At 47.6% G+C, this 17,571-nt stretch overlaps 5 protein-coding genes across 5 annotated transcripts; 2 read left to right on the top strand and 3 right to left on the bottom strand.

Moving 5' to 3' along the window:
• Window positions 1-4,064: 4,064 nt before the first annotated feature.
• On the top strand, window positions 4,065-5,267 carry SERLADRAFT_435538 (uncharacterized protein; the record flags this gene model as incomplete). The annotated part of the gene is made up of 1 exon (XM_007315809.1): window positions 4,065-5,267. One exon carries the CDS (start codon window positions 4,065-4,067, stop codon window positions 5,265-5,267), a length of 1,203 nt encoding a protein of 400 aa, XP_007315871.1.
• Window positions 5,268-9,107: 3,840 nt separating this feature from the next.
• Window positions 9,108-9,359, bottom strand: SERLADRAFT_383306 (uncharacterized protein; the record flags this gene model as incomplete). Its single annotated transcript, XM_007315808.1, has 1 exon — window positions 9,108-9,359. A coding segment is annotated over one exon (252 nt), but the record flags the coding sequence as incomplete, so codon positions are not given.
• A 129-nt stretch (window positions 9,360-9,488) lies between these two features.
• Window positions 9,489-9,901, top strand: SERLADRAFT_383304 (uncharacterized protein; the record flags this gene model as incomplete). The annotated part of the gene is made up of 1 exon (XM_007315807.1): window positions 9,489-9,901. A coding segment is annotated over one exon (197 nt), but the record flags the coding sequence as incomplete, so codon positions are not given.
• Window positions 9,902-11,591: 1,690 nt separating this feature from the next.
• On the bottom strand, window positions 11,592-11,975 carry SERLADRAFT_435533 (uncharacterized protein; the record flags this gene model as incomplete). Its single annotated transcript, XM_007315806.1, has 2 exons — window positions 11,592-11,709; window positions 11,779-11,975. 2 exons carry the CDS (start codon window positions 11,973-11,975, stop codon window positions 11,592-11,594), a joined length of 315 nt encoding a protein of 104 aa, XP_007315868.1.
• Window positions 11,976-15,704: 3,729 nt separating this feature from the next.
• Window positions 15,705-17,091, bottom strand: SERLADRAFT_414047 (uncharacterized protein; the record flags this gene model as incomplete). The annotated part of the gene is made up of 5 exons (XM_007315805.1): window positions 15,705-15,710; window positions 15,787-16,110; window positions 16,293-16,471; window positions 16,667-16,684; window positions 16,718-17,091. The coding sequence occupies 5 exons, from the start codon at window positions 17,055-17,057 to the stop codon at window positions 15,705-15,707; spliced, it is 867 nt and encodes a 288-aa protein (XP_007315867.1).
• Window positions 17,092-17,571: the final 480 nt, after the last annotated feature.

Here is a 17,571-nt window from a genome sequence, read left to right as displayed (position 1 = left end):
TTGATGCTTTCAAGAGATTCAAGGCTTATGCTGAGACTCAATTGGAGCGTAAAATCAAGGCTCTGCACGATAACAAAGGGGGAGAGTACATGTCCAAGGAATTTGAGCAATTCACAGATGACCATGGGATTGTCAGACAGCATACCACCAGGAATTGTCCTCAGCAGAATGGTGTGGCAGAGCGAGCAAACAGACTTCTGACTGAGCGTATCACTGCCATGTTATCAGAGTCTGCATTGCCTAACAGCTTCTGGGGTGAATGTCTGTCCGCTTTGGTGCATGTCTGGAACAGGTGTCCCACTGATGCAGTGGCCCATGCCACTCCATTTGAGTTGTGGTATGGACACAAGCCTGACATGTCTCACCTTCGCGTTTGGGGCTGCACTGCCTATGTGCATGTGCAAAAGGACAAAAGAGGCGTCTTTGGCTCTCATATGGAGAAATGCGTGTTCATTGGTTACCTTGAGGGGTACAAGGGATGGAAATTCTACAATCCTACCACCAAGCGCACTGTTATCTCTGAGAGAGCTGATTTTGATGAGCGCTACTTCCCTGGCTTGAAGAGGTCTTCTGACAATGTCCCACCTCCACCTCCCACTCCACCTTCGCTATCCATGCCATTGGGCCTGATTGAGGATGTCCCTGCACCAGGTCCAGGGGGAGATATGGGCCCACCAGCTGCACTTCAGCAGCCTCAGCCATTGCCTGACAATGGGCCTCATTTGGACCTTGATGCAAAACCACCTGTGAATCAACCTCCTGAGCTTCCAAATCACCCTCCTCATCGCTCACCTTCTCCTGACTTGCCTATTGCACTGAGACGCCCTGTAAGGGCTAGGAGACCACCTGAACCATGGTGGCTTCAACACAGACAACCTACTCCTGCCATTGAGAGTGATGACAGTGATTCTGAGGCAGTTGATGATGAAGTAGCACACTTTGGAGACTCTGCTGAGCCTAGGTCGTTTGCAGATGCAATGAAGCGTCCTGATGCAGATAAATGGAGAGAGGCAGCCATGGAAGAGCTTCAAGCTCATGAGCGCAATGGTACTTGGTCACTAGTGGAACTACCTCCTGGAGTCAAGGCTATTGGTGGCAAGTGGGTCTTCAAGATCAAGCGCAACTCAGATGGCACTGTTGAGCGCTACAAGGCCAGATATGTGGCCAAAGGTTATAACCAGCGCCCTGGCTTTGATTTCCTCGAAATATTTGCACCTACTGTCCGCATATCATCCATCAGAGTTGTCCTTGCCATTGCAGCCATCCACAACCTCCATTTTTGCTCCATTGACATTTCCCATGCATTCCTGAATGGAGTCATGGATGTCAAGGTCTACATGCATCAGCCAGAGGGATTCCATCAGGGTCCTCGCAATCTTGTTTGCCAGTTGGACAAGGCCATCTATGGGACAAAGCAGGGAGGCAGAATGTGGAACCAGAAGATGCACGCTGTGCTTGAAAAACTCGGATTTAAGCGTACTTATTCAGACTCTGCCATCTATGTCTTTAACAGAGCTGATGTGCGCATTATCCTGCCCGTCTTTGTTGATGACATGACACTGGCATCCACTTCTACTTCTGCACTTGACCAAGCTGTCAAGGACCTCTCCCTGCACTTTAAGCTTCGTGATCTTGGCCCTACTTCTTACCTACTTGGCATTTCCATCACTAGAGACCTAAGTAATTGCACCATCTCCCTCTCCCAACATCAGTACACTCTGGACATTCTGGAGCACTTTGGCATGAAGGACTGCAAGCCTGTGTCCACTCCCATGGATCCTGGTTTGCGCCTCACCAAGGACATGTCTCCCAAAACATCCAGTGATGCTGCTTTGATGAAGGACATTCCCTACCTTGCTGCTGTTGGTGCTCTGATGTATCTGGCCACTACCACTCGTCCTGACATTGCCTACACTGTTGGAGTCCTTGCCAGATATAACTCTAATCCTGGTCTTACTCACTGGAGCGCTGTCAAGCACTTGTTCCGCTACTTGCAAGGCACCCTTGATCATTCCCTTGTCCTTGGTCCTGATCCCAATTCCACTGAACTCTTCACCACTTTCTCTGATGCTGATCATGGTGGTGACAAGGACTCTGGTCGTTCTACTGGTGCCTATATTGTCAAGATGGGATCTGGTGCTATCTCCTGGAGCTCCAAGCTTCAGAACATTGTTGCTCTGTCCACCACTGAAGCAGAATACATTGCTGCTGTTGAGGCTGGAAAAGAGATTTGCTGGATGCGAAATTTGTTGAAGGAAATGGGCTATCCTATCACCTCTCCTTCCACCCTTCATATTGACAACCAATCTGCCATCTCTGTATCCAAGAACCCTGAGCACCATGGTCGGATGAAACACCTTGATCTGCGATGACATTGGTTGAGAGATGTTGTTGACTCTGGGCAGATTGCTCCTACCTTTGTTCCCACTGCTGAAATGCCTGCAGACTTGTTGACCAAGGCTCTTGCCAAGCCTAAAGTGGAAGTGTTCAGGAAGATGATGGGACTTATTAGATCAGGGGGGAGCTGATGCTTGGGAGGTGCAGCATCAGGGGGGAGTGTTAGTTTTGGTGATTCTGCACCTTTGTGCTACCCATATATTTTCATTACTTTCTCTATCTATTCTTCTATCATTCACTATTGATTGTGTTCTCTATTATTTCGCCTTTGTGGCTGCTTTGTTTACCTTTGTTTACAAAACTTCGGACAGTATTGCAGAGTCCAATGCTTCCTATTCTCTAGTTACTCACATTGGACTCTAGGTACTGTATACCTGTCATACTCTCTAATAATAAAGTTACTCACATTGGACTCTAGTTCCAGTCCCTGATTGCTCTCAGCAAGTGGCTAGACACTTCCTTCAAGCTTTGTTCTTAATAGTTTACACTTACAAAGCTAGACTCCTAAGATCAGACTTCTGCTCAGAAGAAGACCAACTCTCGTTGGAAGAACTCCACTCAGAACTATGTTCTCAAACTTGTCTTTGGATAAGTCTCTTTACAAACCTCGGCGAACCCTCAGACTTTGTTAAGCACTTTGTGCGTAACACATTACATCCGCAGACTGATGGACAAATGGAGAGGCTCAATCAAGAATTGAAGCAATACCTCCGAATATTTATTAACGATAGACAGACGGATTGGGCCAAGTGGCTAAAGATAGCCCAGTTCTCATATAATATTAAACAGTCGTTGGCTACAGAAAAGGCACCATTTGAGGTGACTAGATCATACCTCCCCAGAATGGGTGTAGAACCTGGTAAAAGCAAGAACAAGGCTGCTGAGAACATGGTCAAAGACATGAAGTCTGTCTTGGACAAAACACGCAAGGCGCTATTTGAAACTGCAGAGCAGATGAAAGACAGGGCAGAGCGAAGACGCTCTAAGGCCCCTGACTACAAGGTCGGCGACCTGGTCTGGTTAGATACCGAGCACTGAAAGTTAAAAGATCAGCAGTCTAGAAAACTGACCGAAAAGTGGATTGGGCCTTACCAGATTAAGGAAGTCAAACCCAATTGTTACGATCTCTATTGGACATTTAAGGACTACTCATTTCTTTTTACTCATCAGTTATACCATCGGACCGATGACTCATTTCCTTCACGTATACTTCCGTTCCTCTCGCATTCGCAGTACCTATTATAGTACTTAGTCCTCAACGGACAGACCTGCCCTAGATAGGACCTAACTCCTATCACCGATTCCTTTCTATTATAAATATCATGTAACAGCAGTAGTATACTCCAATACAATTCTACACAGTTTATGCTTACAAAGCTAGACTCCTAAGATCAGACTTCTACTCAGAAGAAGACCAACTCTCGTTGGAAGACCTCCACTCAAAACTACATTCTCGAACTTGTCTTCGGATAAGTCTCTTTATAAAACCTCGACGAACCCTCAGACTTTGTTAAGCACTTCGTGCGTAACAAAAGAATCATATTCTAACCAGAAGTCCCACCTATTTAGGTTTGGGAAGAAAAGTCGACAAGACGTCGCAACAACCAACAACCAGATCCCAGAGAGCAAGAGAAAGCTCAGACAACCCACAAACAGCAACCCCACCAATGTCATCCCAACAAGAAAGGATAGCAGCACCACCTCCCTTTCCCCAACCAGACGTAACCCGACTCCACACCAGAGAACAAGCAGACGCTTTCTACGAAGCCAGAACACGTTGGCTACAGTACTACGCAGGAAGCCACCCACAGCTACTGCCCACAACCCAACACGATCCCCCAGTAACCATAGAAAACCTCTACGACGAGAACAACTTTGAAGAGTTTGAAGAGTTTGCAGCAGGCGGCGACCCGATACCACCTCCCACTCTACAGATACTCCCCGCCGCACCTGCTCCATCCCACATCCCACCACCACACACCATGTCTAACACTGCAGCCCCCAAACCCACGATGATCAGGAAAATCGATGACTTCAATGGAACCCCAGATAAAGCCCAAAGGTGGATATCGTCCACCAATCTACACTTTGATATCAACAACACCATCTACAACTCCGACAAGAAAAAGGTGTATGTGGCCCTCAGCTACATGAAGGACGGCAACACCACCTCATGGAGTGAAGCCAAGATGACCGAATACAAAGAGAAGAATGCCTACCCCACATGGGCAGACTTCATGAAAACCTTCACAGCCAGTTTCAGAACGGCAAACGTCAAAGGAACGGCCTCAGCCGCCTTGATGAAAATGAAGATGGAACAAGGAGAAAATGCAGTAGCGTTTAACTCAAGGTTCATGCTAGATGCTGGGAAAAGCGGCATCAACAATGAAGCCATGATCATGGTTTATCAAAAGGCTATCCGGCCACCCCTCCTTCGCGGGGCACTCACCGGAAAGGAACTACTCACCATCGAAGACTGGATGAGCACAGTGGCAAACCTAGACGCTAACTGGATCAGTGCCAACGCTATCTCAGAAGGAGCGTGGGGCGCCAGAAATAAAGAAAGACAGAATGACAGAAACCGCAAAAATGGACTATCCACTAGCACCAGAAGGTTAACCAAAGACGAAGAAGAATCAAGGAGGAAAGAGGGAAGATGCTTCATATGTAACGAGAAAGGACACATAGGAAGGAATTGTAGGTACAAAGGAAAAACTCCTGAAAGAAAGGTACGTCAAACCGAAACGGAAGATGACACCAAAACAGTGGTAGAAGAAGACAGGGTCCAAAACATCATGAGGATGTGGAGGGAGTTAGGAGAAGATCAAAGAACAGAGGCGATGAAAGAATTGGAAGACAAGGGTTTTTAAAACGACGGACTACCCCGATGTTAGTACCGTCAAAAATGGCAACTGTAACAATAGCAACAATCAATGCCAACTCTTTACGAATCGATTGCTCGTTGAAACAGAAAACCATCGGAACCAAAGCCCTGATAGATTCAGGAGCTACAGATGACTTCATGGACACCAAATTTGCCATCAGACACCGACTCCCCCTCCAAAAACTCCCAACTCCTATAACATGTAAAAATGTTGACGGAACCACGAACAAAAACGGAAAAATTACGCATTGCACCTATCAGAGGATAGATGCAGGAGGACAAAACAGGTTCACAAAGTTCCTATTGACCGGACTAGACAGAGAAGACGTATTACTGGGATTTCCCTGGTTATGAAAAGTCAATCCCGTCATTAACTGGAAAGACAAGGAATTACCAAACTCGGACAAACACTCCATCAGGATGAACCAAACAACCACGGAAACAAAAATTAGGACAACCGCAGTAAACGAAGACGTGTATGAAACCATTCATAGATACATATCCGACCAAACACCCTATCCTCGAACCATGATTCAATTGAAGATCAACTCGGCAATGGAACACGCGCAAATACACGGAGAAAAGAAGGAGCATAACCTCCCGAATGAATATAAAGGGTATTTGGACGTCTTTGACAAAAAGAAGTCGGAAAGACGCCCCAAGCGACAGGAATATGATCATGCAATCAACATGAAACCAGAATTCGTACCAACAGATTGCAAGTTATACCCATTGGCACCAAAGGAAGACGAAGCATTAATGGAGTTCTTAACGGAAAACTACAGAAAGGGATACATCAGGCCGAGCAAGTCGCCACAGGTGTCCCCTTTCTTCTTCATCGGCAAGAAGGATGGATCACTCTGACCGTGCCAAGATTACAGAAAACTGAACGCATATACCGTGAAAGACCCCTATCCACTACCCCTGATACCCGACCTCATCGAAAAATTGAAAGGAGCCACCATCTTTACGAAACTAGATCTACGTTGGGGATACAACAACGTAAGGATAAAAGAAGGAGACGAATGGAAAGCTGTGTTTAAAACCAGCAAGGGAGTGTTCGAACCAACGGTCATGTTCTTCGGCATGTGCAATTCACCGGCAACATTCCAAAGGCTGATGAACGACAAATTCAAAGACTACATTGATGAAGGTTGGATGATCATATACATGGATGACATTCTCATCTTTGACACGAACATCGAAAGACTCCGAATCCGAACGAAACAGGTTCTACAAAGACTACGCGATAACGACCTATTCCTAAAACTAGAAAAATGCACCTTCAAAGCGGAAACCATTGAATACTTAGGAATGATTGTTTCCCACAATCAGGTATCGATGGATCCAGCCAAACTCGCTGGGATCCGCGATTGGCCAATCCCGAAAGACACCAAAGGCGTAAGGAAGTTCTTAGGTTACAGAAACTTCTACAGGAAGTTTATCGGTCATTACTCTGACCTTGCCAGACCCTTGAATGCCTTACTAGAAAAGGATAGGAAGTGGAACTGGACCCAAACTGAAGACGACACTTTCAAATTGATGAAACAAAAATTCCTTGAATCCCCCGTAACACAAAGTCCCGACTCCTCAAAACCGTCAAAGATTGCTGCAGACGCCAGCAAACACGCCACAGGAGCTGTATTAATGCAACCCGATGACCAAGGACAATGGCACCCATGTGCATTTTTCTCCAAAACTCTATCCCCCGCTGAAAAGAACTACCAGATCTACGACAAAGAGTTATTAGCGGTAATGAGAGCTTTAAAAGAATGGAAACACCTACTTTTGGGAAGCCCCCACACGATCCAAATCCTGACAGATCACAAGAACCTGACGTACTGGCAAGAAGCCAGGAAACTCACACCGCGACAAAGAAGATGGCAGCTGGAACTGTCACAATACAATTACACCTTGGAGCACGTACCAGGAACCCACATGGTGGTACCCGACGCACTCTCAAGAAGACCTGATTTATACGTCGAAACAGAAGGAGACAACGATGACACACCAATGATACCCGCCTCAGTGTTCCTGTATCACACACAAACGATTAAAAACACAGTCGAACAAGCCATGCTCACAAACGATAATTATCCAGGAAGAACAAAGAAAGATGATTGGAGAAAAGAAGAAGGACAGTTCTTTTATCAAAATAAATTACTGATTGACGAAGTAGAAGAACAAAAAACGATCATCAAAGATCACCATGATTCCCTGTCTGCAGGACACCCAGGTAGGCTCAAAACCTACCAGTTGATCAAAAAGGCCTATTGGTGGCCAGGAATGATGAAACAAGTGGAAGAATACGTGAAAGGATGCGCAACTTGTCAACAAGTGAAAGTAAACACGCATCCCACCACCGTACCATTAATCCCAAACCAGACCCCAAAAACCACAGAACCAATGAAGTACCTATCTGTAGACTTCATAACTGATTTACCAGAATCTTCAGGATACGACAGTATAATGGTCATGGTAGACCAAGGACTTAGTAAGGGGGTAATCCTCTCACCTTGTCATAAAACCATCGACGCACTCGAAACCACACGAATCTTTCACGATTCCATCTTCAAACGATTCGGATTGCACGATAAACTCATATCCGACAGGGGACCACAGTTCGCCTCGGAAGTATCCAAAGAACTCCACAAACTCCTGAACATTGAAACCGCACTCTCCTCTGCATATCATCCCCAGATGGATGGACAAACAGAATGATCCAATCAAGAACTGGAGATCTACCTCCGCACATTTTGCCAGAACCAACCACACAGCTGGGCAAAATACCTTACAACCGCCAAATTCTGTCACAACCAAAGACCACACTCCACAAACAACCAATCACCATTCTACCTCCTCATGGGATATGAACCCCGAGGAATCCCGACTAAACACAGATCCACGATATTCCATCAGTGGAAAAACGATTATCCGAACTGCTTAGGGCAAGGGAAAACACCCTAAAAGCACACGAACTCGCGAGAAGCAAGATGATGAAACAAAACAACGGAAAGTTCACGCGATTCTCCGAAGGACAAAAGGTGTGGTTAGAGAACACCAATGCGAGAAAAAGCTACCAAATACAAGAAGTTCAACATGAAACGCATTGGACCTTTCCACATCCAAGAAAAGATTTCCCCGGTGAACTACCGACTATCCCTGCCTCCCCATTGGAGGATACACAATGTTTTCCATGCATCCCTTCTCACGCCGTATACGGAAACCAACACTCACGGCCCAAACTTTATCCGACCACCACCTGACCTGGTCAACGAAGAAGAGGAATACGAAGTAGAAAGTATTCTTAGACACAAACCCTGGAAACGCGGGTGCCGCTACCTGATTAAATGGTGCCATTACCCTCATTCCAAAAACTCATGGGAACCGGAAGAACATTTAACCAATGCTGCAGAGATACTGGAAGCCTATAAGAAGGACCACAAGCTGCGTTGAAGAGACAATCACCCTACTACCAACAATCCTCTGTCTCTCAACACAAAAACATGTCTACTTCTAACTCCACTGGCTTCCCTATCACCACCTACTCGATACCCGGCGACGCCAACTTGCTAGCCGACGAACGAGTGTCTTTTGCCCGTGGGCAATGACACAACCAAGCCGACGTCACTGACGCCATAGAATTAATGTCATCAAAAGACGCCTATACCTATCTCTTTTATGAGACCAAAAAACGCTGCCCCCATGCGTATCACGCTCTTTCTTCCATGCATACCTTCCTTGCCATAGACCTTATAGCTGATGAACTCCTAAAAGCCATAGACTCAATACATTTGTTGGAAAGCGAGCATTTGTGGCTCAACAGTCAGGACTTGAGTATCTGTCGGGCACTCCGGATGGAAAAGTTAGTTTTGGAATCTTTGGAACGACGCTTGAGGATGAGCTCCTCGAATGGGCAGATGGACTCGGCAAAGGAATATTTGGAATCAGGCAGGAGGACATTGCTAAACAAAGCTCGCACGCAGATAGAGCGAGACGGTTGTACGAGTACTCCTCCACCCGGTTTGTCCCTCCGGTCCCTGTCGCACCCAGACCAGACCAGTGTTACCCCAGAGCGCACTTACCACATCATCACCCATCGACCTACGCCCATCCCGTCGGAGGAAGAATATATTCCCACCGCCCCAACCAGCCCGATCTCACAAGAGTCGAGCCACTCCAGTCCCCGTTCCATTGGGTCAAACCCAAAACCACCGTCTCCCCCATCATCTCCACCTCGACCAGTGCCAAACGCCCAAACCCGTCGCCTGACGAACTGACGAGGAGCCCGACGCGGCCGGCAAGAGGTGATACTCCAGATCCCCGCCGCCAGAACTCCATCAAAACGGCAGCCTCATATGTCGAAGGGACAGAAAGACAGTCCGCCTGGCGCAATGCACAGGCCTGAGACTGGCTCTCCCTCCAACCCAATCAACGTAGATGACGACACAGCCATGATCAATCAGTTGTACGCAGGAACGTATGACCTGGGAGATAACGATCCAACCACTCCCCAATCCAACACCTCATCCAACACCCGACAAAGATACCATGAAGGTGTTCGTAACAACGCTCCATACTGCCAAAACTGCGGTTGGAGCGATCATCGCACATACTATTGCGAAGCCTACTATTGCCCTGACTGTGACTGTCGCGCACCGGGACATAGTTTCAATTGGTGTCCCATCCGCAGGGAAGACGAGGATAGGATTCTGATGGAAGGATTACATGGAGACGTTAGCTACGATGACAGTTACAATATGGATGGCGAAGGTACCGAATTTTGGTGAAACTCGAAGCGAGTAAGGGGGTAATGTTACGATCTCTATTGGACATTTAAGGACTACTCATTTCTTTTTACTCATCGGTTATACCATCAGACCGATGACTCATTTCCTTCATGTATACTTCTGTTCCTCTCGCATTCACAGTACCTATTATAGTACTTAGTCCTTCCTCAACGGACAGACCTGCCCTAGATAGGACCTAACTCCTATCACCGATTCCTTTCCATTATAAATACCATGTAACAGCAGTAGTATTCTCTAATACGATTCTACGCAGTTTACACTTACAAAGCTAGACTCCTAAGATCAGACTTCTGCTCAGAAGAAGACCAACTCTCGTTGGAAGAACTCCACTCAGAACTATGTTCTCAAACTTGTCTTCGGATAAGTCTCTTTACAAACCTCGACGAACCCTCAGACTTTGTTAAGCACTTTGTGCGTAACACATTACATCCGCAGACTGATGGACAAATGGAGAGGCTCAATCAAGAATTGAAGCAATACCTCCGAATATTTATTAACAATAGACAGACGGATTGGGCCAAGTGGCTAAAGATAGCCCAGTTCTCATATAATATTAAACAGTTGTTGGCTACAGGAAAGGCACCATTCAAGGTGATGAGATCATACCTCCCCAGAATGGGTGTAGAACCTGGTAAAAGCAAGAACAAGGCTGCTGAGAACATGGTCAAAGACATGAAGTCTGTCTTGGACAAAACGCACAAGGCGCTATTTAAAACTGCAGAGCAGATGAAAGACAGGGCAGAGCGAAGACGCTCTAAGGCCCCTGACTACAAGGTCGGCGACCTGGTCTGGTTAGATACCATCCCACTTAAAGTTAAAAGATCAGCAGTCTAGAAAACTGACCCAAAAGTGGATTGGGCCTTACCGGATTAAGGAAGTCAAACCCAATGCAGTGGAGCTGGAACTCCCAAAACAAATGAGGGTAGTACCCACGGTCAATATTAGCCGTGTGAAACCCTATAAAGGGCCGCTGCTGGGACAGCGCGTAGACTGGCCCGGACCGGTTGTAGTCACCCAGGAAGGTGAAGAAGAGTTCAAAGTTGAATGAGTGGTGGATGCACGCTTGAAGCGTGATACAAGTCTCTCACGCAGTGGAGCTGGTCACACGGGCTGCACCCTCTGACATCATCAGCCACTGCCTTCATCAACTGTATAGTACATATGTACAAACAAACCTGTAGTAGTATATATACCCCAATAGATCAAGGAGACTCCTGAGCGAGTCCTCCTGTTGTATCCTCACAACTCACTTATTGAAGCCTAAAGGGTAACCACTCCCTCATCATTATCTCTATAGCTTGTCTGAGTTGTGCGCCAGAGTAACAAACTCTTGGTTGTTACAGAGAGCACCCCACGTCCTCGACACATAAGCTGACCGTAGATGCGAGGTTGAGCTGGACCTCAAGTGGGAGAGAGGGAGATGGTAAGGGAAGAAGTAGAGAGCACTCCATGCTGGCTGACTACATGATGTCTTCGCCTGTACATCAAGAGCGCAAGTCTTATCGACACCCATCATCCTCCACCCCTGATGTGTTGTGACTAGCAATGCCAGTCCCAGCATCAGTATCAGGGTCAGCATTGTCGTTGCTGCACTCACTTCCTGATGTGTTTTTGCCCCTGCATCGAGGTGTGTTGGTACATGGGAGTGGGAGTGGGAAGGAACGTGGAGAGGGAGTGTCGTCTCACAGCCTAGACAATGGGGGTACGGGCAAGATGCGGATGGACAATGTGAAAGCAGTGCTTTCAAACAACGGGAGTGTGGTGTCGAGCTCTAGTTTGCATGCCAGGTCAGAGGCGATAGCAAGTAGTTGCAGTAAGCAAAGCCAGTCGGTGGGATCGCTGGAGGTAAAGAGCAAGACAGGGTCAGAGCCGTCAATCGACATGGTGATGCCAGTGGGGGAAGAGGTGTGGATACTGTCTTGTTCACGTATGCCTGCAAGTGTGGGGATTGTGTGTGGGGCAATGACATTGGGGAGTCTGCAGATGCAACTGGGGTACGGTAACGAGATGGTGGTCTATGTATACTGGGAACGAGTCGACTGACAGTGCACAGATGGCGGGTGTGGAGGAGATGTCATTGACGGACGAGCAGAGTCTGCATGTGCGGGTGATTGGAGAAGTTGCACTTGTCTACGATGTGTTTACGCTTGAGTCACGGGAGGGATTGTATCTCGCAGACTGGGGCTCAGAGGAAAAAATGCACGGATGAGGGTGGAGGTGCATGGAAAGACACTGGACACGTTCATTCTTCCACTCAAAAAGGTGAGAGTGTTCAGACGTGAGCAGAATGGGTGGTATTACGTGGGCGCACACACGTGGTCAGTGGCCAACATCCCACCCACTCTGGCTCACCCTTGACGACAAGGTGAGTGACCGTGGGAAAGAGGGACATTGCTGACTGAGGGACAGAGTCGGAGGCTGGTCACGACCAAGCTGGAACATTGGTGTTACCAAAACACTACCGCCGTTGAGTTGGCACGCCAGATCGAGGAGGGGTCACTCGCTCAGATCTCTGTCCACATCCTCGCCGTCTCTCTACAGCAGGGCTTTTGCGACTGCCCTTGGGTTCAAGCCAAAGTCGCGTCCGTCACAAGTCACTAGCTCTGTTCAGAGCGTCCTCGCGTAGCTACGCTTAGCTACAGACTGTTTTCGCGTAGCTGCTGTACAGGCACGTCATCGCTACCCGAATGGCCTTACCTCAAACCCTACGGTATTTTTGTGGATAGAAACCCAAAAAATATTCGTGGCAAACCTGAATTTGCTGAGGCGGATATTCTTGGGAAAGCTAGTATATTGAAGTGCCGATTCAATCCCTTCATCGATGGGGACGCTCCTCCATGTGATGACCCACTAGCAGCCTTCAAACCTCGAGGTTCCTCATGTCATCCCACAGCGTCGATGACATCTCCGACAACGACAATCAGAGCCAACAGCTGTCTGGTGAAGGCCACAGCATCACTAAGACTCTTACAAGTTGCAAGACAGGATCAGTGCAGACTCTTGCGTCCCAAGGCAATCCCCCGGCTCCATCTCGCATTACTTGGTCAAATCAACGCACTGACCGCATAATGGATTGGCTCGAGAAACATCCTGTGCGACGTCAAATGCTTTTTTCTGATTCCTTATCTGTAGCTAGGGGAGAAAATCGGCCAGTTGTGAGGAACACCAAGAGCGTCAGGGTCCCAATTGTCAGAAGAATTGCTCGACATGTCTTCAAGAACGACTCAAAGGAAGAACTCCGCATTGCAGTTGACCATCACCGCAAGCAATTTGGAGAATCAGTGCAATCAAGACTCAACCAGTACGTATTTATATATTATTTTTAACAGACATAATGATATTAACATGATGAATACTTCTGAAGCCTCGGGAAAAAATATAAGGAGTGTGTGCGCACATTGTCAGGTACAGGTGCTGGATTGTCTGCTGAAGAGTTGGCTTCGTCGGGTTTTAGCAACCCTATTGGTGAGCTTTGAATCAGTTGGGATTTCGGAATGGAAGCATATAAATCTCTACATTTAGAGAAAGTGCGTGGGCAGTTCAGATGGTGGGATCGTCTGCATGCAATGTGGAAGTCATCGCCAAAGTACACATCACAACCCGAGTCGTCCCTGCCTGGCCAAAATCTCGAAAGTAGTGCTATGTCGCTGCTGTTCGGTGCAAAGGCTGATCAAGGTCCCATGGACAACGGCAACTGCCAGAGCAATGGTGACTGGAGCCTCATGGAATACGAGGATGGTAGTTTAGTTCAGACGTCACAACACAGCATGCATCACCCTACGCCTCAGCAGCAGTTCGCTAGTCAGCAGCAGCAATATTCGGCCCTCCCTCAGCAGCAGTTCGCTAGTCAGCAGCAGTATTCGGCCCTCCCTCAGCAGCAGTTCGCTAGTCAGCAGCAACAATATTCGGTCCTCCCTCAGCAGCAGTTCGCTGGCCAGCAACAATACACTGGTCAACAGCAGCAGCAGTTTACCGGCCAGCAGCAATATGCTGGTCAGCCACAGCAGCAGTTTAACGGCCAGCAGCAATATGTTGGTCAGCCGCAGCAGCAGTTTAACGGCCAGCAGCAATATGTTGGTCAGCCGCAGCAGCAGTTTAACGGCCAGCAGCAATATGTTGGTCAGCCGCAGCAGCAGTTTAACGGCCAGCAGCAATATGTTGGTCAGCCGCAGCAGCAGTTTACCGGCCAGCAGCAATATGCTGGTGTTAGCACTCAGTCTTTTGGCGGGAACCATGTATATAGGAACCCACTACCCTTTCCCGCCCATCCCTCTTTTTCTAGTGCATCATTTGACAGTTTTAACTCCTCGACTCCTTCTGTACACTCAGTTTCTTCGCTCAATTGGCCTCCCACTCTTGCACCAACCCCAAGTACACCAGCCACAATTGCTTCGCAATCTGATCATTCGCTTGTGACGGGGCCATCCACTACTTCAGTTCTTACGTCGCCATCCGCCACATCTCTTCCTGGCACGAGGTCTGTTACCGCTATTCGTCGGCAAAGTCTCCAAGCGAGCGCCAGTGCAATCCGGGGCTCTCAAGATGCTTCCTTGAGTCAGACGCCTGCGCGAGGTGAAGATGACTCCCTGAGTCAGACACCTTCACGAGCATCCAAAAAAGGCAAAGGGAAACGGGCGCGTGTTGATGATGCACCAAACAACCCAGCAGATGATGTATCACAGACTCGCCCCTCCGAAGCTGATCAGATGGCAGACTTCATGCAGCCAATCATTCAGTCTGCGAAAGAGCAAGAGACTGCAGCATTGGAGGTCAAGCGGCTGAAACTAGTTCACGGAAGCGACGTCATACGGTACAAGAGTCTCAAAGTGCAATCTAAAATAGACGAAACAAAGAAAGAAGAACAGATTGAGATCACTAGGTTGCAGGTGGAGCGGGATCTGAAGATGGAGGAGATGAGGCTGAATACACACAGGATGGAGAATGACGCAAAGAACAACATGGAGATGAAGAAATTTGAGTTGTTGGCACGCCTGGGCGTATTTGGAAACCAAGGCAGAAACCAACAAGTTAACATGTTACGTGGCCTGCTAGGATCCTCTGTTCATCTTCCCTCTCCCCCTGAGTTTGCTCCCTCGCAGATTGCAGACACATCTGGGGCTGCGCCATCACCTTCGGGTCTCACTGATATGCAGAGCCTCTTACAGACGTTAACTCCCTCTGCTGACATGAATTATGATGATGCTGATATGCCTAGTCAGTACACATCCACCTCATCCAGCCATCATCATCATCCGTCGGCCCAAAACCCATCCATTTTTCAAAGGGACTATCACAGTGGGGATGCTATTTATGAGAACGATGTATAACTTTTTGCTTGCGTGTAGATATGTCCATGTTGTTTTAGCAATGTTTATAGTGTTATATGTATGCTTACAATGTATGAATGAATGATTATACTGCATTCTCTGATTATCTATATAAGTGGCTAGCAAAAAGAGCGGCCGAAAGGGTGTCTCTCAGGTTCTCCGTTGTGGCCAGGTCTATTTCAAGGTCCTCCTGGTCCGATTCTTCCAAGTCCCCATCAGTTGACGCTTCTAAGCTATCATTTAGTTCTCTCCGCCAGTCCCTGTCTATCGTACTTTTATTTCCCTCTATTTCTATGATCATATTGTGAAGAATGAAGCAACACCGAATCCAAAGTTTGGTGTAACTGAGTCGGTGAACTGAGCTGACTTGAATTCGGAGTTCCTTCAGTGACTGGAAGCGAATTTTCAGAAGCCCGATTGCGTGCTCAGACCGAATGCGGACACGGGATAGGTAATAATTGAAGTGCCGCTGTCGGCGTGTCAGAGCCCCATTAGGCGGCTGCTTGAAGGGTGGGACGCATGTGGCTGATAGTGGATAAGCTGAGTCAGCCCAAATCCACTCCCCAGGTCCCAAGAATGATTCTGGTTGCGTTCTCAGGCCAGTGTCGAGATATGCTGAAGCATCGTGGATACTACCTGTGTGACCAACACAGTAATCGACAATTTTCAGATTATGTGGGAGAGTCACAACCTATATTACAAATAAAAATTAGAAAATGAAAAACAGTTTCTATCAAATAAAATTACCTGTGCATTAATGGAATAATTAGACTTCCTATCATAGAAAGTCTCTCCATAATGGCTAGGTTTTTGAAATAAATTGAAGGTTGTCCCATCTATGGACAAATACCCGTTTCGCCAAGCAGGACAGACCTGTCTCTCGACCCAACATTTAGCGGCTTCTTTTTCAGCGGGAGTTGGTGCCTTGATGACATCATCATGGAGGGAAATGATCGCGATCATGCACCGCTTTGTGCATAACTCAACGCCTCCCACGGAAACGCCAGACCAATCGGCAATGTCAGCCACCGAAGCCCTATTGCCATAATGGCCTAATCGGGTAAGGAATATGGCCAATTGGACCTCAACCGGAATTTGCTCATTATTTGAATTGTTGTGGTAAATAGGGTGGTGGCGTACTCGGGCAAGTATTGCGTCAAAAGTGGAGGGATATACCCTCAATTGATGTCGGAAACGGGTCTGATTGTGGTTTCTGGACCATGCCAGTAAATTAAATTGGGGCTCACGTGGTGCAGGCGGGTGCACTGTGAAAACGCGTGTTTTCTGAATTTGCTGACATAAGTGACGGTATTTAGTAATCACCAGCCTAATATGGCTAATCTTGGCGCGTCCAATACGCAGCTCTGACGGGATCCGGCTCGATATAGAAGATACCGACATTGATATATGGTCATCTGTGCTGTCAGAACTAGCCGAGCTGATGCTGTGATCAGACGGTGAGGCTGAAGAGTGGATAGAGGGGTCATCCTCGTCGTCATCATTGCTGACAGTGCGAGGACGATGGATTAGCTGGTGAAGGACCTTTTTGACAGTCCTATCTAACTGCTGGCGCCGTTGCTGGCGGATAGTCGGACGGTTTCGAGTGAGAGCTGTGGGCATGATGGGGTAGACTAGCATTTCCCAGATCTCGTTTTGATCTTATATACGAGGTAGAAGTGGTATTTTCGATGTATTTTCATTTTGTAATTCTAAACCTAGATGAAATCTACCCCGAGTTATTCCTCGGTTATCTTTACCGAACGCCAGGGGACTCGCTTCGTTAGTCTAAAAATCCTCTCTGGAGGACTTTCCCCTGGCTTCGCTTACACTCTGAACGCAGCTACTGTTCCTGAATACGATCTATTTTGAGACCGCAATCATCTTGACGTAATGAGACTAAGAATGGGTAGCAGAACAAGGAACGGTCTCTAACTTTTTCTCTTTCTTCCATCGCCATGCCTCACTCACTGCACACATTCCTTGCCATCGCTCTACTCTCTCTTTCTCTCTTCGCTCATTCAACGACCGCTCATTCCCATCTGAGACATCTCTCCCCATGGCACAGGCGCCTCAATGCCCTTCCCAATGGGCCTGGTGCCCTCTCTGCTAACTTGGTTGGCTCTCCCTCCTCTACTTCCCAGTCATCCTCCTC

The sequence above is a fragment of the Serpula lacrymans genome (assembly GCF_000218685.1).
Source record: "Serpula lacrymans var. lacrymans S7.9 unplaced genomic scaffold SERLAscaffold_4, whole genome shotgun sequence".
NCBI classification, from domain to species: Eukaryota; Fungi; Basidiomycota; class Agaricomycetes; order Boletales; family Serpulaceae; genus Serpula; species Serpula lacrymans.
The sequence above is the reverse complement of the archived record's forward strand: the minus strand, read 5'-3'. Positions and strand labels throughout refer to the sequence as shown.